Source organism: Octopus bimaculoides, chromosome 10 (assembly GCF_046866305.1).
Source record: "Octopus bimaculoides isolate indiv1 chromosome 10, ASM4686630v1, whole genome shotgun sequence".
NCBI classification, from domain to species: Eukaryota; Metazoa; Mollusca; class Cephalopoda; order Octopoda; family Octopodidae; genus Octopus; species Octopus bimaculoides.
The window spans coordinates 55,403,169-55,426,094 of record NC_142937.1 but is presented as its reverse complement, the minus strand read 5'-3'; the positions used below and the strand labels follow the sequence as shown (position 1 = coordinate 55,426,094).

At 38.2% G+C, this 22,926-nt stretch overlaps 1 protein-coding gene across 5 annotated transcripts in view; it reads left to right on the top strand.

Moving 5' to 3' along the window:
• The window catches only part of LOC106877129 (LYR motif-containing protein 1), a 213,029-nt gene that overhangs the window by 111,958 nt on the left and 78,145 nt on the right, over positions 1-22,926 (top strand). Inside the window, exon 5 of one of the 5 annotated variants that reach the window (XM_089358686.1) lies at positions 13,666-13,695. The exons of the other annotated variants lie outside the window; for them this stretch is intronic. Coding sequence (XP_089214812.1) covers positions 13,666-13,674 — 9 coding nt within the window. The 3' untranslated portion in view covers positions 13,675-13,695. Of the gene's footprint in view, positions 1-13,665; positions 13,696-22,926 lie in introns of those variants that run through there. 5 annotated transcript variants of the gene reach the window in all.

Genomic DNA, 22,926 nt, shown 5'->3' with positions numbered 1-22,926 from the left:
TAAGTTTTGAACAAAGGAAATTTATACTTGGTAGTTTGAAAACGCAGTTGAAGTGCGAAGACAGTTTAAGAGGGAATTCTAAATAGATTCACCTACGCAACTTAACATCAACACTCAAATTAGAGATGTATTTATTTGTTTGTATGTATGTATGCATGTATGTATGTATGTGTGTATGTATGTTTGTATGTATGTATATATATATATATATATATATATATATATATATATATATATATATATATATATATATATATATATATATATATATATACACGCACGCGCACACACATACACACACATACTGATAAGAAAACCCAGAAAATATAATTGGTATTTTCAAGCTTTATATAACATACACGCGTTTTCTTGAGCGGATCGGCACTTTTGCACAATCCAGTTGAACTCTTCCTCGGTATTAAAAGCAACTTCGCATGCCAGGTTTATCCAGCGATAAAATGATTATTTTCAAATCGCATGGAACATAGGAGTGGAGTGCGAAACTTTTTACTGAACACAAAACCTTTGGCAACGTGTCGCGCCTTCTAATACACTTCTAACATGCCTCTGATATTAAATAAAGTGTTAAACACATAGTGTTGCTTCTGTTCTCTGAAGCCTCTTGATTTTTTTGTATAGGCAAACAGATTGCTTTCTTGTTTCTCTGGGATTGATCTAGAGATGTTGACATCTCTGATGATACCCCAATAAAGGTCGAAAATTAAGGTTGTTCATTTTTCGGTTTAGATTGTTCATTTTTTTTTCAATCTGCGGAGAAATAGTTAAATTTGACCTGCTTGTACGTCTCCTTTGTAGGTTCACACACACACACACACACACACACACACACACACACACACACACACACACACACACACACACACACACACACACACACACACACACACACACACACACACACACACACTCTTTATATTTCCAGTTGGGAAAGAAATGAAATAACTAATTCCAGTTCATTTCCTACTCTGTTATGGCATCGATGTTGACCAAAATTCAGTGTTTACTTCTAACAGAGGTACAAGACTAAACTTGAAGGGAGGAAACAGTGGATTATATCGACCTGTGTTCTTAACTGGTCCACATTTTATTTGCTCCGGAAGGATCAAAAGCAAACTCAACCTGGGCGTAATTTTTACGTTCTGTCTTTGCCTCTTGTTCTTTGGGTATCGATAAAACAAGTACCGCTTGTGTACTGGGCTTGATATAATCGACTAGCTCCTCCCCTCAAATTTATTGCTTTCACCGTTTTGCTCTCCTTCTTACACACACACACACATGCACATTCACGCACGCACACACACACACACACACACACACACACACACACATACACGCGCACGTGCAAACTGCTTTCGTTTTGCTGATACAAAATTTAAATACGCACTCTTATGTGTGCGAGTGTGAAATGTGCATTTTAGATCGAATATCTGAAAATAAAAATAAATGAAAAATAAAAAAAAGATTCGAACAATGTTACGGGTGACTCGAACTCACTAACTATAAATTTGGAAATTTGGATTCTACGAAACTGACGGGTCACACGTACTGCTTCACAGAAATATTCGCTATTGTTGTAGTTTCTAGCTTCTGAAGAGCCTTTTCTATACAACCTAGTTTTAGTGTTTATCGAAACGGCTTTCGACAGACAGGACTCTGTGATTATGGGGTCACTTCGCAATTGTGTGGTATCTTGGGCAAGTCTCTTCTATCAGAACCTCGATTTGATCAAAATTTTCTGAGTGAATTTTAGTCGACGGAAACCCCATGGAGTGACTGTTTCTGCTTTTGGACGATAGTTTTACATCGTCAATTGGATTTTTGGTACCTTTAGTGGGGTTCCGGTGTAAATCGAAATGTAAAGGGAACATGGTTAGCAGTGGTGCAGCAGAACGAGTCCCTAATCTGGAAGATGCGGCAGATGGGTCCAGTTCAGATGGTAGTTTTGAAAAGGGAAAAGCAGGTGTGCAGAGGGGAGGAATAGCTATATGTGAAGTGACTGCGTAGGTTGCGAGCGCTCTTAAAGGAGGGAAAAAGCTAGGAGAGGGAAGAAGCGTGAAGTAGCAGGGCTCGATTAGATGTAGCGGAAGAGGCGGATGATGGTAGGGAAAGAGAAAAGGGGTGGGTTTGGTTTCGGATGCGGACTGTTAGGATTTAAATGTGGTCAGTGGCAGGGACAAAGAAAAGAGTAGATTGGATAAAGGTGGGTGGGGAAAGGTGTCGAATAAATGTGTTAAAGCTGAGTAAAATCCTAGTTACGGTTACAAAGATGGCAGAGATGGAGGAACTGGAATAAGGGAATGTTATGTTTCGAAGTAGGAAATAACCAGTTGGTAGGTCATCGGTCAGACGATGACGCATTCTCTCCCACCAGCCTCTGTGCTACTGAAAATGTCGCGGTTGCTGCCTTTTTCCACAAACTAAACTGTCGTAAAATCTAGATCAATCATCAGTGTATTTGATTCGAATTGTCTATTGTAAGTACCTTTGCCGGAGCATCTGATGCAGAACCCTGATGCGGAACTCTCTGCTGCTCACAGATTCAAAAAAACAGTTAAACTAAGCTATTGGTTTAAAATATTTTATCAACTTATCTATTTTATCTCTGTTACGAAGTCAGTCTTACTAAAAAAAAAAAAAAAAAAGAAAATAATGTTAGTTGTGAGTCAAGTCAAAAGAAAGAATTAAGATATTGTTGGTATTTATTTATTTTTGCAATTAAATTTGTGACGTTTAAATGAAGAAATCTGTGGTAAAAATGTTTGCTATAAACTTTAACGTGTTTGTTAGTAAACCGTATGAAGGAGAGAGGCAGAATCTAATTTCCTATTCTAAAGATATAACACCATTTTATCGCCTTCAGCAATGAATTACGATTTATAATGTTTATGACAACACCGACATGCCAACTTGGTTGTTATTATCATGAAGCTGTGTGCCTGTCAAATTATTTTGAAATATAAGCGAAATATTACGATGGCACGGTGAGTTTTCTAGATTATCTGCACAGTGAATGGTGTTAATATGTTTGTTGAAACTAACTTGACTGACGCAGGTCAATCTAAATTAAGCAGCATTAACTTGTTATTTTCTTTTTCTTAAAAAAAAAAAAACAGTGCGGCAGAAAAATCTCCCATATTTTACATAGCTATTAGTGAAGTTTAGCAGATTGTAACGATGTCTTCATGTTGCTAATGTTTTACCAATATCTTTTTAGTTGCCATCATGGCCTCTCGACTGGTGCTTTCCAAGCGTTTACTGTTGAAACGTTTATAAAAAAAAATGGTGAATAAGAGGTTTTTTGCCACACCTTGTTACACAAATTTTAGAGGATGTGAACGAGATGGTTGGTGCAAATGGTTAATCTGCAGCAGAAAACTAGATTCTTTTGCGATTAAATATTTGAGAAGGTTCAATTTGCTTTTCAACTTTCAACGATAGATGAGATAATGATCAATAAAAGTCCATGATCAAATCAATCGATTATAGTCTTGAGCATATTTCTCCAATAATTGCAAATAAAATCAAATCAAAGTCGCCATCCACTTCAACACACATACACGCGCAAACTTCATCACACTCGCATACACACATACGTATACACTCATATGCCTCACCACACTTCAACACACATACATATAGACATACACCTAGAGACAGATAAAAATACAGATATACATACATATACATCATACATATACATACACTTACTTCAACACACACAATTTAACAAGCCCACACACACATACACACACAAACACACGCACAGTTCAACACGTATATACATGTACTCATATTCACATACACACAACGCATCTATTTATATTTCGACGTGCCAAAAAATAAGTATGCTTACAAACCCTTCTTCACTTAACAATAAATTCGCATATACACACAAAGATATATATAGCTATGGACATGCAAAATCACATACATATATACTTATAGACATGTTGGTCGATGTAAATCTAAATGCAAGTATTGTAAAACGGAATAGATTGTTAGATTAAATAGATATGTATTCGGTTGAAGTAAAGTTGTAAGGTACCGCACGAGTGGAAATATATATAAAAGGTTTGAAAATGCAATTTTAAAGATGTTTATTGACTTGACCGGTTTCACTTTTTTGGAAAAAAAATTGTCAAAAGTAAAATCTAAAGCTTTTTATAAGCTTTGTTGTGTTTAGTACTGATTATCACAAAAGTATTAAAATACAGTTATACATTCTTTGATAATAATAGGAAAATGTTAAAGCAGTTTGCAAGAAAGTATTTAAGAAAGTATTCAGAACGGGACTACAAAAAGTAATATCAGTCCAATAAAAATCATGTTTGTTTGGTAGTATATATATATATATATATAAGTTCAAAAAAAGACAAAAAACAATAACAAAAAAACAACAAAGTGAGGACGTGATACGGATAGTGTTATTAGACGCTCGGGAAAGGAAAGAGAGAGAGTGTATGACGTTTCGGGCGGAGCCCTTCGTCGGAAAGACGGAAAGTTCAAAGAATGGAAAAACGGAGGAAGAAAAAATCGGCACCGATGCCCACGAGGTTACATTGTGGAAGGACCGGAAGAGGAAGTGGTGGAGGAAAAGTTCTTTCTAAGACAGGTGAGTGAAAAAGGGAGGTGAATATGTGTGCGTGCGCGAGGCTCTGCAAGTGTGTGTGTGTAATAACAGAACGTGTGTGTGCGTATGTATGTGTGTGTGTGTGTGTGTGTGTGCGTGGTTTGGTGGTTTATCTGTTAGTGTGTATGTGTGTGTGTGTGTGTGAGACGTAGTGGAAGGAATTAGTAGCAGGAATAGTTAGGGGGTGCTTATGGACAATGGTCAGTGGAAGGTCAGCAGGCAAATTTTGAGTATGTGTGTGTGCTTGTGTGGGGTTGTAGGTGTTGGGTACGTGTGCATGTGTGTGTGTATTTTGTACGCGCGCGTGTGTGTATGTGTATGTTTTTGTGCGTGCGCGTCTGTGTGAGTGTGTTGTGTTGGTGAGAGGTGTGTGTGCGTGTGTATGTGTATGTGGGTGTGTGCGTGTGTGTGTGTATGTGTGTGGATGTGCGTGTGTGTGTGGGATTGTGATGTGTGTGGGATTGTGAGTGTTAGGTACGTGTGCGTGTGTGTGTAGTTGTATGCGTGTTTGTGTGAGTGTGTGTTGTGTATGTGAGTGAGTATTGTGTATGTGAGAGGTGTGTGTGTGCGTGTGTGTATGTGTATGTGTGTGTATATGTGTGTGTGAGAGCGTAAGGATGTGTGCCAGGTATGTGTGTTATTTTGTGTGTGCACTCCTGTGTGTGTGTGTGCATATGTATGTGGCTGTGTATGTACGTGTTTGTAGGCGTGCGCGTATATATATGTGTGTGTGTGTGTGTGTGTGTGTAGGGCTGTGTAAGTAGGTGTGTGTCTCTACCACTGTGCGTGTGTGTGTGTGTATATATGTGCGTTCGTCTATATGTGTGTGTGAGGGCGCGCATGTATGTTTGTCATGTGTGTGGGCGGTATATATGTAAGGTGTGTGGGAGGTGTATGTGTTAGGTGTATGGGAGGTATGTGTGAATGGGGGTATATATGGGTTATGTGTGCAAGGGTGTGTGTGTGTGTGTTTGCGTGTTTGTTAGCGTGTGTGTGTATGCGCAAGTGTACGTGTGTATGTGCGTTTGTATAAGTGTGTGGGCGAATCTAAGCGTGTAAGTGCATGCATGTGTGTTGTGTGTGTGTGGTGTGTTGGGGGATAGGTGTGCATACATGTGTGTGTATGGGTGCGTGTATTTTTTGTGTGTGGGTATGTGTGCGTGTAGGAAGGGATGAAATAAATTGTGGAAAATTGTAGTGATTGTAATAAAAAAGTGAATAATGGATATAATGTAAAGTGGATAAGGGGGGAGGTGAAATAAATTGTGGAATATATATATATATATATATATATATACAGAAGGAGATATATTTAAGAATCTACAAAAAATTGGAAAAGAATAACTGACCTCTCTTTCTGACATTTTCTATCTTGTGTGTAGCTAAGGAATGTTTGCTATTTTAAGGGACAGTGTGGGAGGTTGGTTGGGGTGAGGAAGAACAATGTGGAATCAAAAGGATTCTTTTGTTTCTGGGCTAGTCTGTCAGGGTTCAGTGGTTTTTGGGACTGGACAAAAATTCCTTTGGAAACAATCCAAACTTTGTACGAGTCCATACCTCGTAGAATTCAAGCTGTAATTATTGCCAAAAGCGGTCCTTAAATATTCATAGCCTGAAAGTCTTCACTTTTTGTTTCCTCTCGTTTTGCATGTATACCTATATAAGTATTTTGGATTTCATACCTAAACACTTATATTTAATAGATCTAATTTGTTTATCCTCGTTATTGCCACTCCCTCTCTCTCTCTCTCTCTCTCTCTCTCTCTCTCAATATATATATATATATCTTAGGTTCATGCGGAATTTTTAATTTTGGTTTTAAATGATGTATTTTCAAATTAATTTTCGTTAAATTACTTTGACTTTATATATAATTTTAAAGCCTGTTTTTCGCTCTATCTAATCGTGTTACTCTTTTTGAATAATTAGGCCATTTTTTCCGGAACGTTGAATACAACATGGACAAAAAGCAAATTCGCACAATTTTCTTATTCCAGTTCAAGTTAGGCCGAAAAGCTGCCGAAACAGCTCGCGATATCAACAATGCGTTTGGCCCAGGAACCACTAATGAACGTACAGTACAATGGTAGTTCAAGAAATTTCGTAGCGGTTACGAGAGTCTTGAAGACGATAAGCGTAGTGGTCGGCCATCGGATGTTAACAACGATTAACTAAGAGCTTTAGTCGAAGCCAATCCTCGCACAACTGTTCGAGAGCTTGCTTCTGAATTAGACGTAAAGTATATGACAATTTCCAACCACTTGAAAGAGAGTGGAAAAACAAAAATACTTGAAAAATGGGTGCCGCACGAATTGAACGACAACCAAAAAAAGAACGCCGTTTTTGAAGTGTCGTCTTCCCTTCTTTTACGCAACAAGAACGACCCGTTTCTCGACTGGATTGTGACTTGCGGTGAAAAGTGGATTCTTTACGACAACCGGCGACGCGTAGCTCAGTGGTTGGACGCCGACGAAGCTCCACAGCACTTCCCGAAGCCAAAGTTGCACCAAAAGAAGGTTATGGTGACTGTTTGGTGGTCTGCGGCCGGTCTCATCCATCACAGCTTTTTGGATCCAGTCGAAACCATTGCGGCGGAGAAGTACTGTCAGCGAATGGATGAAATGCATAAGAAACTCCGACAACAACAGCCAGCATTGGTTAGTAGAAAAGGACTAATTCTTCTCCACGACAACGCTCGGCCGCGCGTTGCACAACTGACCCTGCAGAAGTTGAACGAATTGGACTACGGAACTCTGCCTCATCCGCCATACTCACCAGACCTCTCGCCTACCGACTACCACTTTTTCAAACATCTCGACAACTTCCTGCGTGAGAAACGCTTCAAAAACCAAGACGATGCCAAACACGCTTTCAACGACTACATCGCAACCAGAACGGAGGATTTTTACGCTACTAGCATAAATAAACTTGTTTCGCGTTGGCAAAAGTGTGTTGATTCTGATGGTGTTTATTTCGATTAATAAAGTTTTGTTTGAGCCGAGATATCTGCATCTGAATTTAAAGATTAAAAACCGCAAGAACATTCTTGACAACCTAATACACACACACACACACACACACACACACACACACACACACACACACACACACACACACACACACACACACACACACACACATTACATTAATCAAAGGACATACTAAGTATGTCTACCTGCTTGAAATAACAGTCAAAACTCGTTATTAAATCGCCAAAAAATACACTGGTGATTACTTCAGGAATCAAACGAAGGCAAATTTGGTTAAGACTTACATTCATTTAAGTATATGGATTTACGTGGACTAGTTTCTGCATTGACATAATATGCCTTTGCTTCTTCAGCACACATTACCAGGAAAGCGATTCCCAACCTATCCTTCAGAAATCTGTGCCGCTACTGATTCGTTTTGCACCGAAATCACAGCAGCTTCCCAATGTAAAATAATCTCGTTACAGAATTACGAGAAAAATAATTTATTAAAAATTAATTTACAAAGGTATCGTTAATTCTATTATTATCCAATGCCACTAGTTTAATAATGCTAGTAACAGAATCAACGATATAAGTTACTGCGGGCCAAAAAATAGCATTTAAATAGCCGAGGGATAAAAATTAATCAAAGGACATACTAAGTATGTCTACCTGCTTGAAATAACAATCAAAACTCGGCGCGAAACGAATCAGTAGCAGCACAGATTTCTGAAGGATAGGTTGGGAATCGCTTTCCTGGTAATGCGTGCTGAAGAAGCTAAGGCATATTATGCCAATGCAGAAACTAGTCCACGCAAATCCATATACTTAAATGTATGTAAGTAGATTGTCTTAACCAAGTTTGCTTTCATTTGATTTCTGTAGTAATCACCAGTGTATTTTTTGGCGATTTAATAACGAGTTTTGACTGTTATTTCAAGTAGGTAGACATTCTTAGTATGTCTTTTGATTAATTTTAATCCCTCGGCTATTTAAATGCTATTTTTTGGCCTGCAGTCGCCTGTATCGTTGATTCTGATATTGTCATTCTTAAACTAGTGACATTGGATAATAATAGAATTAACGGTACCTTTGTAAATTAACTTTTAATAAATTATATATATATATATATATGTGTGTATATATATATAAATTATAATACAAGAAGATGAAATGTATACGCTTTAATCCAAATCATTACAATTGTTTCTGCGCACTACCATCAACTTGTAATTGTTGAGTGTTTCACCTACTATACACATTATTGCACTGATATGATCCAACTATAGCTGTGTACCTGCGCATCCTTATGTGAGTGGGTTCGAGAGCACTGCTGGACCATCGATAGTCTTTCATCTCAAAAAGTGTGTTTTATGATTCTGGTTTTGGTTCTTCCCCTTCCGAATCCAAACTCGCCGAGGACAACTTTTCCTTTCCTCTCCCCAGGATCGATAAATAAGATACTCGTCAAAAACTGAAGTTCATAATATCGGCGGAGGATTGGCAGAATCATTAGTGCGTCGAAAAAATATCTTGTAGTATGTGTTCTCATTTAAAATCCTGCCAAATTTCAGTTTTACCTTTCATACCTCCTGTCCGATAAAATAAAATACCAGTCATGTATTGAGGATAGAGAGTATCGACAGATTCCTCTCTCTAAAATTGCTGCCTTGTGAGTATATATTTCGTATAGAAATATATATACTCTCTTTTACTCTTTTAATTGTTTCAGTCATTTGACTGCGGCCATGCTAGAGCACCGCCTTTAGTCGAGCAAATCGACCACAGGACTTATTCTTTGGAAGCCTAGTACTTATTCTATCGGTCTCTTTTGCCGAACCGCTAAGTTACGGGGGGCGTAAACACACCAGCATCGGTTGTCAAGCGATGTTGGGGGGACGAACACAGACACACAAACACACACACACATATATATACATATACACCCATATATATATATATATATATATATATATATATATATATATATATATATATATATATATATATATATATATATATATGTATATATATATATATAGAGAGAGAGAGGGTGATAAATTGAATATTAATTCAATTTAAAACCAAGTGGCCTAGCATGTAAAAAATCTGAAAAATCAGAAAAATTGTATTACATGTGTATAAGAAGGGATGACCACTAAGTGGACATCCAATATGCTAGAAAGAGGTCATCAACCACAAAGAAAAATAATGTTGTCCAGAAAAAATTTCGCAAAACACCAGATCAAGACAAAATGAGAAATATACAGAATAAATAATTAATTGTGTACCGGTTTCGAACATTAACGTTTTATTTACGTAACAACATCCGTGTTCTCATCAGCACAATCGTTTTAGAATCAATATAATTTGCAGAACTATACACGAATTGTCTTCATGAAATAAGACTTGCGAACAGTTCTACCGATTACATTGGGGTTATTTGGGGATAAGTAAAACGTTAATGTTCGAAACCGGTACACAATTCATTCTTTATTCTGTATATTTCTCATTTTGTCTTGATCTGGTGTTTTGGGAATTTTTTTCTGGAGAACATTATTTTTCTTTGTGGTTGGGTCGTTGATGACCTCTTTCTAGCATATTGGATGTCCACTTAGTGGTCATCCCTTCTTATACACACACACACACACACACACGCACACACACAGAGGACTCATAGACGCATACAGATACATACACAATTCTTGAAGACGATAAGGGTGTGATAGGAGGCTGTCTTGATATCTGACAGTTTCTCGTTTGGCTTGCAATAAGGCCTGTGTGTACCAGAGCTCAAGTCTAGAGTGATATCTAGGAAGTCTACGGTGGTGAGATTTGTCTCGATAGTAATTTTGAGTCCAGTAGAGCCTAGAGCGTTAATCAGGTCCTTTCTACGCGTATCGAGTGTGTGCCCGTTGGCTCCTCTAGAGGTAGCTAGAGCGGCATTCCTGTAAAAACCAAAGAGGACTGAAGCGAATTTCTTCCCTAAGGTATTCAGGATGTGTAGTCCAATTAAATCACACACGTCGGCGCTTTCGTAGGCTCTTATTGCCACATCAAAGGAACTACGTCGAATCTTTATTGAACAGCACCGTCTTCCTGGCATGCAAAATAACCTCTGTATTTCTATCGCTAATGTCTGTGAAGCCCTTAGAAAAGGTAAGTGCCTTGATCAGCAGCCCTTTCGATATCGACGGGTAAAAATCGACTATACCGAATTGTGCGAATCTTGCTCTGCCCCTCTCCCGGTTGGCATTAAGCCATGAGGTCACCTCCTTGCTGCTGCATCACAGAGAAAGGCTGGAGGCTCTCCCTATGTCGTCATTAATCTTCCTCAGTATATGCATGCTCGCCTGGCCGATCTCGGATTTGGCCGGATTGATCAGGCGGATTTAAGGACAGTATCTCCTACATGCCAGGCTTTTGCACCCATAAGAGGAAGCGCCGCTGAAACGTGGTTTGGTTTACCCTACACTTCTCACTCAAGATCAAGACTTATTTAGGAAGGATATTTCTCAAGTTAATAGACAAACACTTCACGCAGACACACAGGTTCAGTCATTTATTCAATAGGTACAACCTAAGGGTCTTTAGTTGTGCACCCAACATGAAAAGTATATTAGCTAACACCCATAAAACACGGGAAGGGACAGGTTGCCCTTTCGGGATGTAAAATGACTGTGCAGTGGGAAGTCAATGCGAGGCCGAGGGAGTCATCAATGAAGCTGTGGTGATATCCAGGCCTAGTGATTACAGTAATAGCAGCAACGGATCATCAAACAACATCGACGGTATCAGAGGCAGCAACAGCGGTAAAAGCACCAGCACTGATGTCAATGACCTTAATACCTATTCTACAGCCGGAGAAGATGACCATGCCGACACCAGCAGCACCAGTGAAGCTACCAGCCTCACACTGAACATTACCATCGACGGTACCCACATTACCAACGGCACCCACATGACCGCCAGCGACAATAGCACCAACCCTACGGCCAGGGACGACCACCACAACGATGACAACCACAGCAGCAGCCACAACCGCATCGCCGAATCCGCGCATCGTCATGATAACAGCAGTGACGGCAGCTCCAACAACATAGGTGGTAATAACGACATCCCCCAGGCCCGAAGCCGGCCGGAGATGCACCAGTAATGTGAACACAACCAACACCCAAGCCTGGAAATACGTTGGATCAGTTGGTACGGCAGCCAGCTACCCTTGTACAACCACGGGTCCACCTTCACGATCCCTGAAAGAAGATTCGTCACATCCATGTATAGTGTCTCAAAGATGAAGTGACCCCATACGATATCCATAGGAAGATCTTAGAACGGCCTGCACCCTACATCAACGGAAGCATACGCTGCAAGCTTCACATAGCCGAGCGAGCTAGGATACTCAAAGACTCTTTGAGACCTGGGTCACTGAATACTCGCCAAGAAATCTTTACACCATGCATCCATTTCAAGCGCTACCTGCTGCAAGCATGGAATTCCCCGTTTGCCGACTAAGCCCGGAAGAGTCCTAACGATCCAATAGCAGCCCAAGGGATAAATCCCTTATTCCCCTCTCCAGGTCCATAAATAGCTGGCCTAGGGGAAATAGCCCGTTCTCACTAACACTGAACGTTTTATTCTCTGATTACCAATCGAACTATGACCGTAACAGATTTCTGCCTCCCAGAGGTGTGGGGTTAGATTTGTGTTGGGGCTAGAGTCTGATGAGTCGTCTGTGACGCTACAGCCTTCGTGGATGGGAAACTATTGGTCACTCTATGACTAGACATTAACTTTATTGCTTTAATACTTTACTGCTCTATACTTTAGAGTGTGCTTCTTTATCGGATATATGATACACATACATGATACGCTGATGACTAATACATAATACACACACACACACACACACACACACACACACACACACATACACACACACACACACACACACACACACACACACACACACACACACACACACACACACACACACATTAATGAATTTAGGACTACATACTCTAGTGTGTTGTTCCAATTTTAAACCGGTAGGCTGGAATTTAAGGGGAACTGACTGTTGTTTCTGGAAATCAGAGCAAATAACCTTGATTTTATTATGTCAAATAAATTGGGGATTTTTTCATGTACTAATTTATTTGCAAAAACAGGACCGACGTCTCGGTTTCGATTCCCTGTTGGTATCGCTTCGCTTGCTTCACTAAATAGTACTTCAGGGAAAAGTGTTAGAAAACATCACAAATTTATCTTTTATCACTCTCAGTCCTTGACTCAATTTAAAAATAATTATAATGACATATTAACTACTGTGCGTGTGTGTGTGTGTGTGTGTATGTGTGTGTGTGTGCGTGTGTGAACGTGTGTGCGTGTGTACGTGAACGTGTGTGCGTGCGTGAGAGCGACCATGTTGGGGGTGAGAAGAGAAAGAAATGAGGATGAGAAAGAAGTGGTAGAATATATATAAAATGTAAATCAGTCGATTTGAACTAAGCTACCGCATCCCACTATTTTATCGGTCCTGGAGGAATAAAAGTAAATAATTTTGAAATTCTAATCTAATGTATATTTCAAATTATAGGAAATAAAGATGTCAGGAGATAACAATTAATTATGTGTGTGTGTTTGTATAAGAAGCGTCAACAATTATGTGTGAATGTATGTGCAGGTATGTATATATGTTTTTATGTATATATATATATATATATATATATATATATATATATATATATATATATATATATATATATATATACACATATATATCAATATATATAAAATATATATACATATATATATATCTATATATCTATATCTATATATACAATATATATATATATATATATATATATATATATATATATATATATATATATATACATACACACACACACACACACACACACATGTATATGTATGTATAGTGTATGTGAGTGTGTGTGTGTGCGTGCGCATGTATTTGTACGTTTGTATTTATGTATACACACTAATTAGACATTTACTAGTTCAAGTGGTACTATATTTCAGACTCGTTAAACAGCTCATGTTCTTCCAAAGTTTATGAAGCCCACATTTGAACTAGCTGACACGTTTCAAATAACTACGTTAATAAAACCTCATTGAGCTTAAACATATTTTGCATTTAAGACTGAGGCAAATTAAAAATAAGAGTAACGGGCTGATACCATTCTGAGGAGACTGTTCTGCTGAATTCTGGCTGAGAAAGAGGAAGTGGAAGCTCGCTATAGTCCTGGGTACAAGGGAAAACAAAAAGAGGTAAGAGAAACATTCCTCTTAGTTTCGCTTTATATAGACAAGAGATGTATTAACACTGATTTCTGATTGGTTCAATAAAACCGGTGAAAAAATAAAACGCTACCTGTTGCATAATAATTGCTGCATTATCCCCTTTCTAGATTCCCAGCAATTGACAGGCATAAAAAGTGTGTTGTAGAGGATACAAACTTACAAAAAAGAAGTGAATGGTACACTTCTTTTGTATCTTTAATGATGACTCGATCAAAAGACCGAAACATACAGTGTATGTGAGTGCACAAAATACAAGTAGATCAGTATGAAGCATCTATCCTCTAATCAAGATATTTTCGACGCCGACACCTCCTACTACAACGAGGCACTGGCGTCCAACAGGTTTAAGGACAGCATCTCCTACATGCCAGGCCCTAGTACCCACAAAAGGAAGCGCCTCCGAAACGTGGTTTGGTTTGCCCTACCCTTTTCACTCAACGTCAAGACTTGTGTGGGAAGTATATTTCTCAGGTTAATAGACAAACACTTCACGCAGACACACAGGTTCAGTCATTTATTCAATAGGTACAACCTAAGGGTCTTCTTTAGTTGTGCACCCAACATGAAAAGTATATTAGCTAACACTCATAAAACACGGGAAGGAGCTGGTCGCTATTGCAGGGTTTACAATGACTATCCACTGGGAGTTCAATGCAAAGCCGAGAGAGTCATATCCAAGTCTAGCGACTGCAGTAATAGCAGCAACGGATCACCAAACAACATCGACGGCATCAGAGGCAGCAACAGCGGTAGAAACACCAGCACTCTCGGCAACGACGCCGATACCAATTCTACAGCCGGAGAAGATGACCATACCGACACCAGCAGCACCAGTAAAGCTATCGGCCTCACACTCAACATTACCATCGACGGTACCCACATCACCCACGGGCATATGGCGTAGTGGTTAAAATCCAACCAGATGGTGAGTCTAGATGTGATAAGTCTATTCACCAAAGTCCCAACTGGTGAAGCACTATCGGTGATTCAAGAAAAACTAGTGACAGACACCCATCTAAAAGAACGCACTAGTATACCAATAACAAACTTGATGGAAATGTTGACTTTCTGTGTAGAAACTACCTACTTCCGTATGGACACTGATATATATCGACAAGAAGAGGGTTTAGCTATGGGTTCGCCATTATCACCGATAATAGCCAATATATACATGGAATACTTTGAGAATTTGGCTTTAGGATCAACACCACTAAAACCAACCCTATGGCTGCGATACGTCGATGACACCTTTATTCTCTGGCCCCACCAGCAAGATGTCCAAATGCTGCTAGATCATGTGAACTCAATAAATCCATCCATACAGTTCACCATGGAAAAGGAACAGAACAATCAGCTGGCATTCCTGGACGTATTAATAACACGCACCGAGTATGGATTCAGGACATCCGTATATCGCAAGCCAACCTTCACTGGACGATACCTTAACTTCAATTCCCACCATCCATACAGTGTAAAGAGAGGAATTGCTCAGTGCCTAAAACACCGAGCAAAGAATATAAGTAGCGATCGTGATACCCACCACGAGGAAATGATCAAGCTCAGTAACAATCTATTAAGAAACAACTACCCCAAGAACATACTATCTACTCCAATTATGAAGAAAAGAGAGGATGATACCAATAAACTGTCTACAGTCTGTCTACCCTATGTGAAAGGCCTCTCCGAAAAGATACAAAAGATATGCGGCCCATATGACATCGGGGCAGTATTCAAGAGCAATACAACACTTCGCAAATATCTCCTTCGGGTAAAACCACCAACAGAAGAGAATATGACCAAAAACTGCGTGTACTCCATCCCATGCAGCTGTGGTAGGTTATACAAAGGCGAAACATGTCGCCCCCTCAAAATAAGGGTAGAATAACATCGCAAAGCTGTGACACGAGGAGATATCGATAAATCGGGTATAGCTGATCATGTATGGAAAAATGGAAACCACCTCCCCCTGTGGAATGAAGTTAAAATAATAGACAGGGAAAAACACTGGAAAATACGAAAACTAAAAGAAGCAGCACATATGCTAGGACACAACAACCTCCTAAGTAGACCGAGTGCAGATATGAATAGCATATGGGAACCGGTATTGAGGAAGGATAGAAAAATAATAGATTTATAAGCCTTAAAATTCACCCCATAACTGCCTACGGGCATATGGCGTAGTGGTTAAGAGCGCGGGCTACTAACCCCAAGGTTCCGAGTTCGATTCACGGCAGCGACCTGATTAATAATAATAATAATAATAATAATATAATAATAATAACAGTAACATCGATAGGAATGAGAACCCAGGCTGGAGGGTATATCAGCCGAAACGTTGTGTTAACAACAAACAAGATGAGGACGAATATCCGTCAAATGTAGATAATGTAAATAATGTATAACAGTTTCGGTACGAAATCCAAAATATGTATACATGTAAAACGAGAGAAAGCAAAAAGCGGAGACTTCCAAACAATGAATATTTAAGTATAGATATATATTTTCATATTTAATTTTCTCTGTCATTTGCACTATGTGTAAGTTGGATATATTGATATAAATATCTACATATTTATACTTTAATATTCATAGTCTGAATGTCTCCACTTTTTGCTTCCTCTTGTTTTGCATGTATACATATGTTAGTATTTTGGATTTCTTACCCAAACTCTTATATTTAATATATCTAATTTGTTTATCCTCGTAATTGCCTCCTCTCTCTCTCTCTCTCTCTCTCTCTCTCTCTCTCTCTCTCTCTCTCTCTCTCTCTCTCTCTGTATATATATATGTGTGTATATATATATAAATTATAATACAAGAAGATGAAATGTATACGCTTTAATCCAAATCATTACAATTGTTTCTGCGCACTACCATCAACTTGTAATTGTTGAGTGTTTCACCTACTATACACATTATTGCACTGATATGATCCAACTATAGATGTGTACCTGCGCATCCTTATGTGAGTGGGTTCGAGAGCACTGCTGGACCATCGATAGTCTTTCATCTCAAAAAGTGTGTTTTATGATTCTGGTTTTGGTTCTTCCCCTTCCGAATCCAAACTCGCCGAGGACAACTTTTCCTTTCCTCTCCCCAGGATCGATAAATAAGATACTCGTCAAAAACTGAAGTTCATAATATCGGCGGAGGATTGGCAGAATCATTAGTGCGTCGAAAAAATATCTTGTAGTATGTGTTCCCATTTAAAATCCTGCCAAAGTTCAGTTTTACCTTTCATACTTCTTGTCCGATAAAATAAAATACCAGTCATGTATTGAGGATAGAGATTATCGACAGATTCCTCTCCCTAAAATTGCTGCCTTGTGAGTAACAGATATTAATGTTTTTAACAAAGCTTAGAAAGAGGCGAATATATATAACGAACAGAATATAATATACACACGCACATACATACACACATTCTCTCTCCCTCATACACACACACATATTCTTGATTGCAGTTTCGTATAGAAATATATATATATATATATATATATATATATATATATGTACATGTATAGACATGGACATGTACACACACACACACGCGCGCGCGCGCGCGCGCACACGCACATACATCACGGTTAATGATACAGACTCATTCATCTTAGTATTCTCCAAAAAAACCCACACTATTTTTTTCTTTAATCCAAATTTCAGCTGAAGTTCCTTCAATGATTGGTGCTGATCTAGATTTCCTTGCTCTTAAGTTTTTTGGGTGTGAAAACTCACACATACATACAGATTCACACACGCGCGCGCGCATATACAGACTCTCTCTATCTCTCTCTTTCACACACACACACACACACACACACACAAACACACACACAGCGGACTCATAGACGCATACAGATACATATACAATTATATACACTCCCATATATACGCTGAAAAGAAACCAGAATCCCACCAAAAGAAGATAAATAAACAAAGGCCATCCCCTTAAACAACTCCCACAAAATAAAAATAGAAATAAAACAACGAGTGAGAGAAGGGTAAAGACAAGGCAAGAATACCTGGGTACACTTTTACATCCCAAGCCAAAGAAATAAACAAATGAAATAGGAAAAACCTCAAAAACAAAACAAAAGAACATAAAAATGACGTGTTTTTGTTGGGATTCCTCCCATCACAAAGAACGAAACTGCAAGAAAATAACTAAAACTGAATACCACATTTATGTGTATGTTGTGTAAGTGTATAGATGTGGATGGTGGTGGATATACTGTGCTTGCTTTCACATTCATATAATTTACATATATCTATATATTAATATTATGTATACGTTTTTGGGCCTCTGCTAATAATTTATTATGCACACGGACATAAGCACGTATGTATAGCTTTAAATGCATGTTTGTGTACGTATGTGCTCGTGGGTGTGTATGTATGTGCGTGCGTGCACATGTACAAAAGCATATATGTATGTATGTATGTATCTATCAATCTATCTATTACTAAGTTAGAGTAACTTACTAAGCGAATTATCTCGTGTACATGTTTGGAACGCAGATTGAACGAAGATGAAGGTAGAGAGTGGGGTGGTTGATGAAAAGAACGTGAGTCGATGATATAGTTTGATAATAATCAGTAAATGAATTGTGGGATTTGTGAGTGGATGTGTGTGTGTGTGTGTGTGTGTGTGTGCATGTGTGTGTGTGTCTTATCTTTGTGTGAATGTGTATGTGTGTATATGTGGTCTTCGAGTAAAATAATAATAAACAACAATAACAACAAACAAACCAACAAACAATCAAAACATAGCATCTCAAAACAAACAACTTTCCTTCAAATTCCCCAATGATTACACACTACTGTGTGTTTGTTTGTTTCTTTTCTTCCTTTTTTTTTTCATTTTTCCAACTTTTCTACCGTGTATGACGTGTGTCAAGATGGCCGCCTGTATTTTCTTTTTGATTCTCCTCAGTTTCTGTCTTACAATAATTTACGAACCAACAAACTTGCAATAAATCTACAAGGAGAGAATTTTGTCTCTCTACAGAAAAATGTCTGTGAATATATCTGTGTTTGAACGCATTTGTGACTTTGTGTGCGTGTTTCTATGTGTGCGCGTTTCTGTAAGGGTTAAGTTTAGGATTAAAAGGGTCTTACGTATTGTATGTAATATTGTTTAGCGCGTTTCCTCTATGTAAATGTATGTGATGTACATTTTCTCTGTCTAGATGAATATGTGCTATGGTTTATCTGCATGGATGCAGTTTCTTTTCTGTGTGTGTGTGTGTGGGGGTGGGGGGGTGGGGGCGTGTGCTCTCCAGTATAGGAGTCTGGAAGTGTACTGACGGTGTATAACCTGCGTTGGATGTCGGTGCGACAATATATATATATATATATATGAATATTTAAAAGTATGAATGGATGTGTGTACATTTGTAGAGGTATGCATAAATTTTGTGGGGTTCATGATAATGAGGTAGAAGGCAAGAAGTAAGAAGTAGACGCAAGAGGCTGTGTTGTTTGACATCAATGATCTAACAATAACTGATGTGTTTCCATATAGCTATCATTACATATCAGTTATATTTTACGCATGTACAAGTGAATTAATAATATTAAAAAATATTGTCAGCATGTACGTGATATTTAAAACTTTACAATGATTACACTTTGTCAATCCTGATAAACAAAGCATGTTATGCAAAGCAAGTAGAAAGTGAGAACATCTTTCATGGGACTGGAAATCAGAATTCCGTGTGGCATCTAAGGTGGCCCTTTTTTAAAGTCAACTTCATATTTACTTTGTGTCTAATCAAAAGACACTATAATATTGCAGTTCGATACTCTGGCTTTTTAGAAACTCGAGTAAAGCTTCTAAAACCTTCGGAAATATAATTTGCCGGGAATTTACACATCATTTCTTTAAAGTCTGTTGCCCTTATTTTCTACCTACCAGCCGATACTTGGTGGCTGACAATCATTTACCTGGACGTTCATGTCTTTTATGGCAATATCATTAGGTCTAATGAGCTGGTCAAGCCTTTTATGGAAACATAATTAGGCTGTGGTTATAAACTGGGAATCTGAGTGATGTGGGTTTAATCTGGACGAAACCTAGCTACAAACTTGCGTTTCTTTCTTTCTTTCTTTCTTTCTTTTTTTCCCTCCTCACTGTGTTTTTGCACATATGTTTTTGCACATGCTGTCCACATATGAGATAATTATTATATTTAATACAATAATGAGAAATATAGAGCAAGAAGTAAGTTCCTGAAAACGAAGCCCACAACCCATTTTCGATTCGTGGCCAAAGTCACTTTTTCTATTTAAGTCAGCTTCACATATACTTTGTGTCTCACCAAAAGAAACCCTAACATTGCCGTAAGTTGAAACCAACATTGGTTGTGGGACGAAAAAATAATCTGGAAGCTGATTTCGATCCCTTCTTGACGGCGGCTCACTTAAGTTCCTAATACTTTCTGGAGAAGACATGCACATCATAACTCATCACCTTTCCCGAAAGCATTCCATGAGTCAAATAAGTAAAAAAAAACCCCCACTTCAAAATACATATTCCTTAGATATTTATCATTTTAAGTATCCTTAAATGGACTAAATTTTGAGTGAGGAATTTCTGAAACTACAAAATATACACCTTTACTCGTTGAGGTAAGTAAGCGTCGTCCTTTGACCGGCACTTGTCAACTTGCAACTTTTAAGTTTGAGAAATTCTGTGTAAATGGATTTGTTTTCGTTTGAAGAAAAAAAGACAAAAATGAAAGAAAATAAGCAAGAAAGTAAACGTTGGGGGCGAAGGAGAGAAAAGAAGAGAGTAGAGGAGGAAGATTGAAACTGTGGCATTTAATTTCCTTCTGGTGTTGTTTGTGTTAAGGGACCCATCCTCACCTGAAGTAACCCTGTCGATGTACCAACTTTAAAAGTGTTCTGTTACCCTGATACTATATTAATTTAATTTCCATCATCTCCCTCCTGATTAGCTCTGCCAAACTCGTATGTGTGTGTGTGTGTGTGTGTGTGTGTGTGTGTGTGTGTGTGTGTGTGTGTGTGTGTATGTGTTTGAATATGTATATATATATATATATATATACACATATTCATAAAATATATACCTTATTCTCTTTGTTACTGGTTGACCTTCACGCAGTCATTTCTGTACATCCTGTTTAGTTTAGTAAATATTTATACGCTTACTCTTGTAGCACAACTAACTCGACATACCAACATAAATTTTTCTATTTAGAACATTTCTAGAACATTCTATAGCATGTACTGGGGCCTACAAGAGTTAACACGGTCGTTTGACCTACTAGAAATAGCAGCCGAGTCATAAAAACTATCATAAGAAACAGAACATATTATAAAATGAAGTCCAAAATAGCCTATGTCAGAAAAGAATTGCCAAGCTGGTTATAAATGGAACATCTTTGACGGTGTGTTCGACCAGCGTTGGCTAAACAACTACCACAACAGTAAAAACTGCAACATTAACAGCAATACCTCACCCCCAACGACAACACTAGTTTTGCTTTTAAACTTAATACTACTGCCAGAGATGTCATTCAATTCTCTAACATAAACAATACAGCCACATCTTTGGTTTAGTGATCTTTTGAAAAAAACAGCCATTCCTGTGTAGCATAGCCAATTTAAAATATCTAATTCTGGGTAGCAAAACCAACAGAAAACTGAACCCATCGCCCGACTCAGGACCAACCCCTAACACTTTAGTGGAGAGCTCTACTCCGTTGCATGTATTCGGTCAAGGTCTCTGGTTTGAGGAAACCTTACTCCTTCCTTCCCACCATCCTCCGAAGTTCAAGATACCATGCAGTAGGACTGAACTTGAAACCACGTGATAGCTAAGCGAGCTTCTTAACCACACAGCCATGCCTGCAACTATATATCAAAAAGGTCTTTCTCGAGCTATAGGTTCATAAAGCCAGTTTCCCCACTATTCTGTAGCGTATAGATTTTGTGTTCTTAGGCTAGATACAAAAATTTTAGGTTGTTCAGAATCTGTGCGATGTTCCCACCCTGGCCATTGCTCAGTTTACCTAGCGGGTGGTACCGCTCCTAGTTACAATTGAAGGATACTGCGCAGAGTTCGATTCCAAGTTAAAATTACTTCATGTAGTCCACAAATAACTTCGAGGATTCTAATTTCACTTGTTTCATAATTCCAGAAGAATGTTTGTCCTAATTAAGGTTTTATTTCCAAAAGATCGTCGGGCCAACTTTTTGAATAGTAGGTGGTAATTTTTTTGAGAATGGAATGCTTCAGTCCGGTTTCAATTCCAACTTTGGCGACCTCATTTCTAATTAGAGAATCATTATTTTTGGCACAGATTTTTCATGAGTTTCGTTAAGATTTAATCTTCACTCGAGTCTCTGGACGGACGGATAGATTCCCCGAGAAATTGAAAGTAAAAATAAAGTGGTAATTACCATTGGTATGTATAAATTTATGTATCTTATGTATGTGTGTGTGTGTGTGTGTGTGTGTGTGTGTGTGTGTGTGTGTGTGTGTGTGTGTGTTTCTGTATGTATTTAGATACACGCACCGACACACCCCGCATATGTAATTATGTAATGTAAGTATGTGTGTGCGTGTATATATATATATATATATATATATATATATATGTATATATAAACATATATATATAAACATATATTTATAAATACATACACATATATACACATACATACCCATGTATAAGTATACCCTATATGCATATAAGTATGTATATGCATATCTATCTATCTATACACATACATGTACATACACATGTATATATATATATATATATATATATACAGACACACATGAATACCTACTCTCACACACTTTCAATATCTGTAATTTTGTTTAAACATACACTCGGCCATATATAGAAGCGCATCCATATGTAATTCTCTCTCTCTCTCTCTCTCTCTCTCTCTCTCTCTCTCTCTCTCTCTCTCTCTCTATCTATCTATCTCTGGGGATGTGCGTGT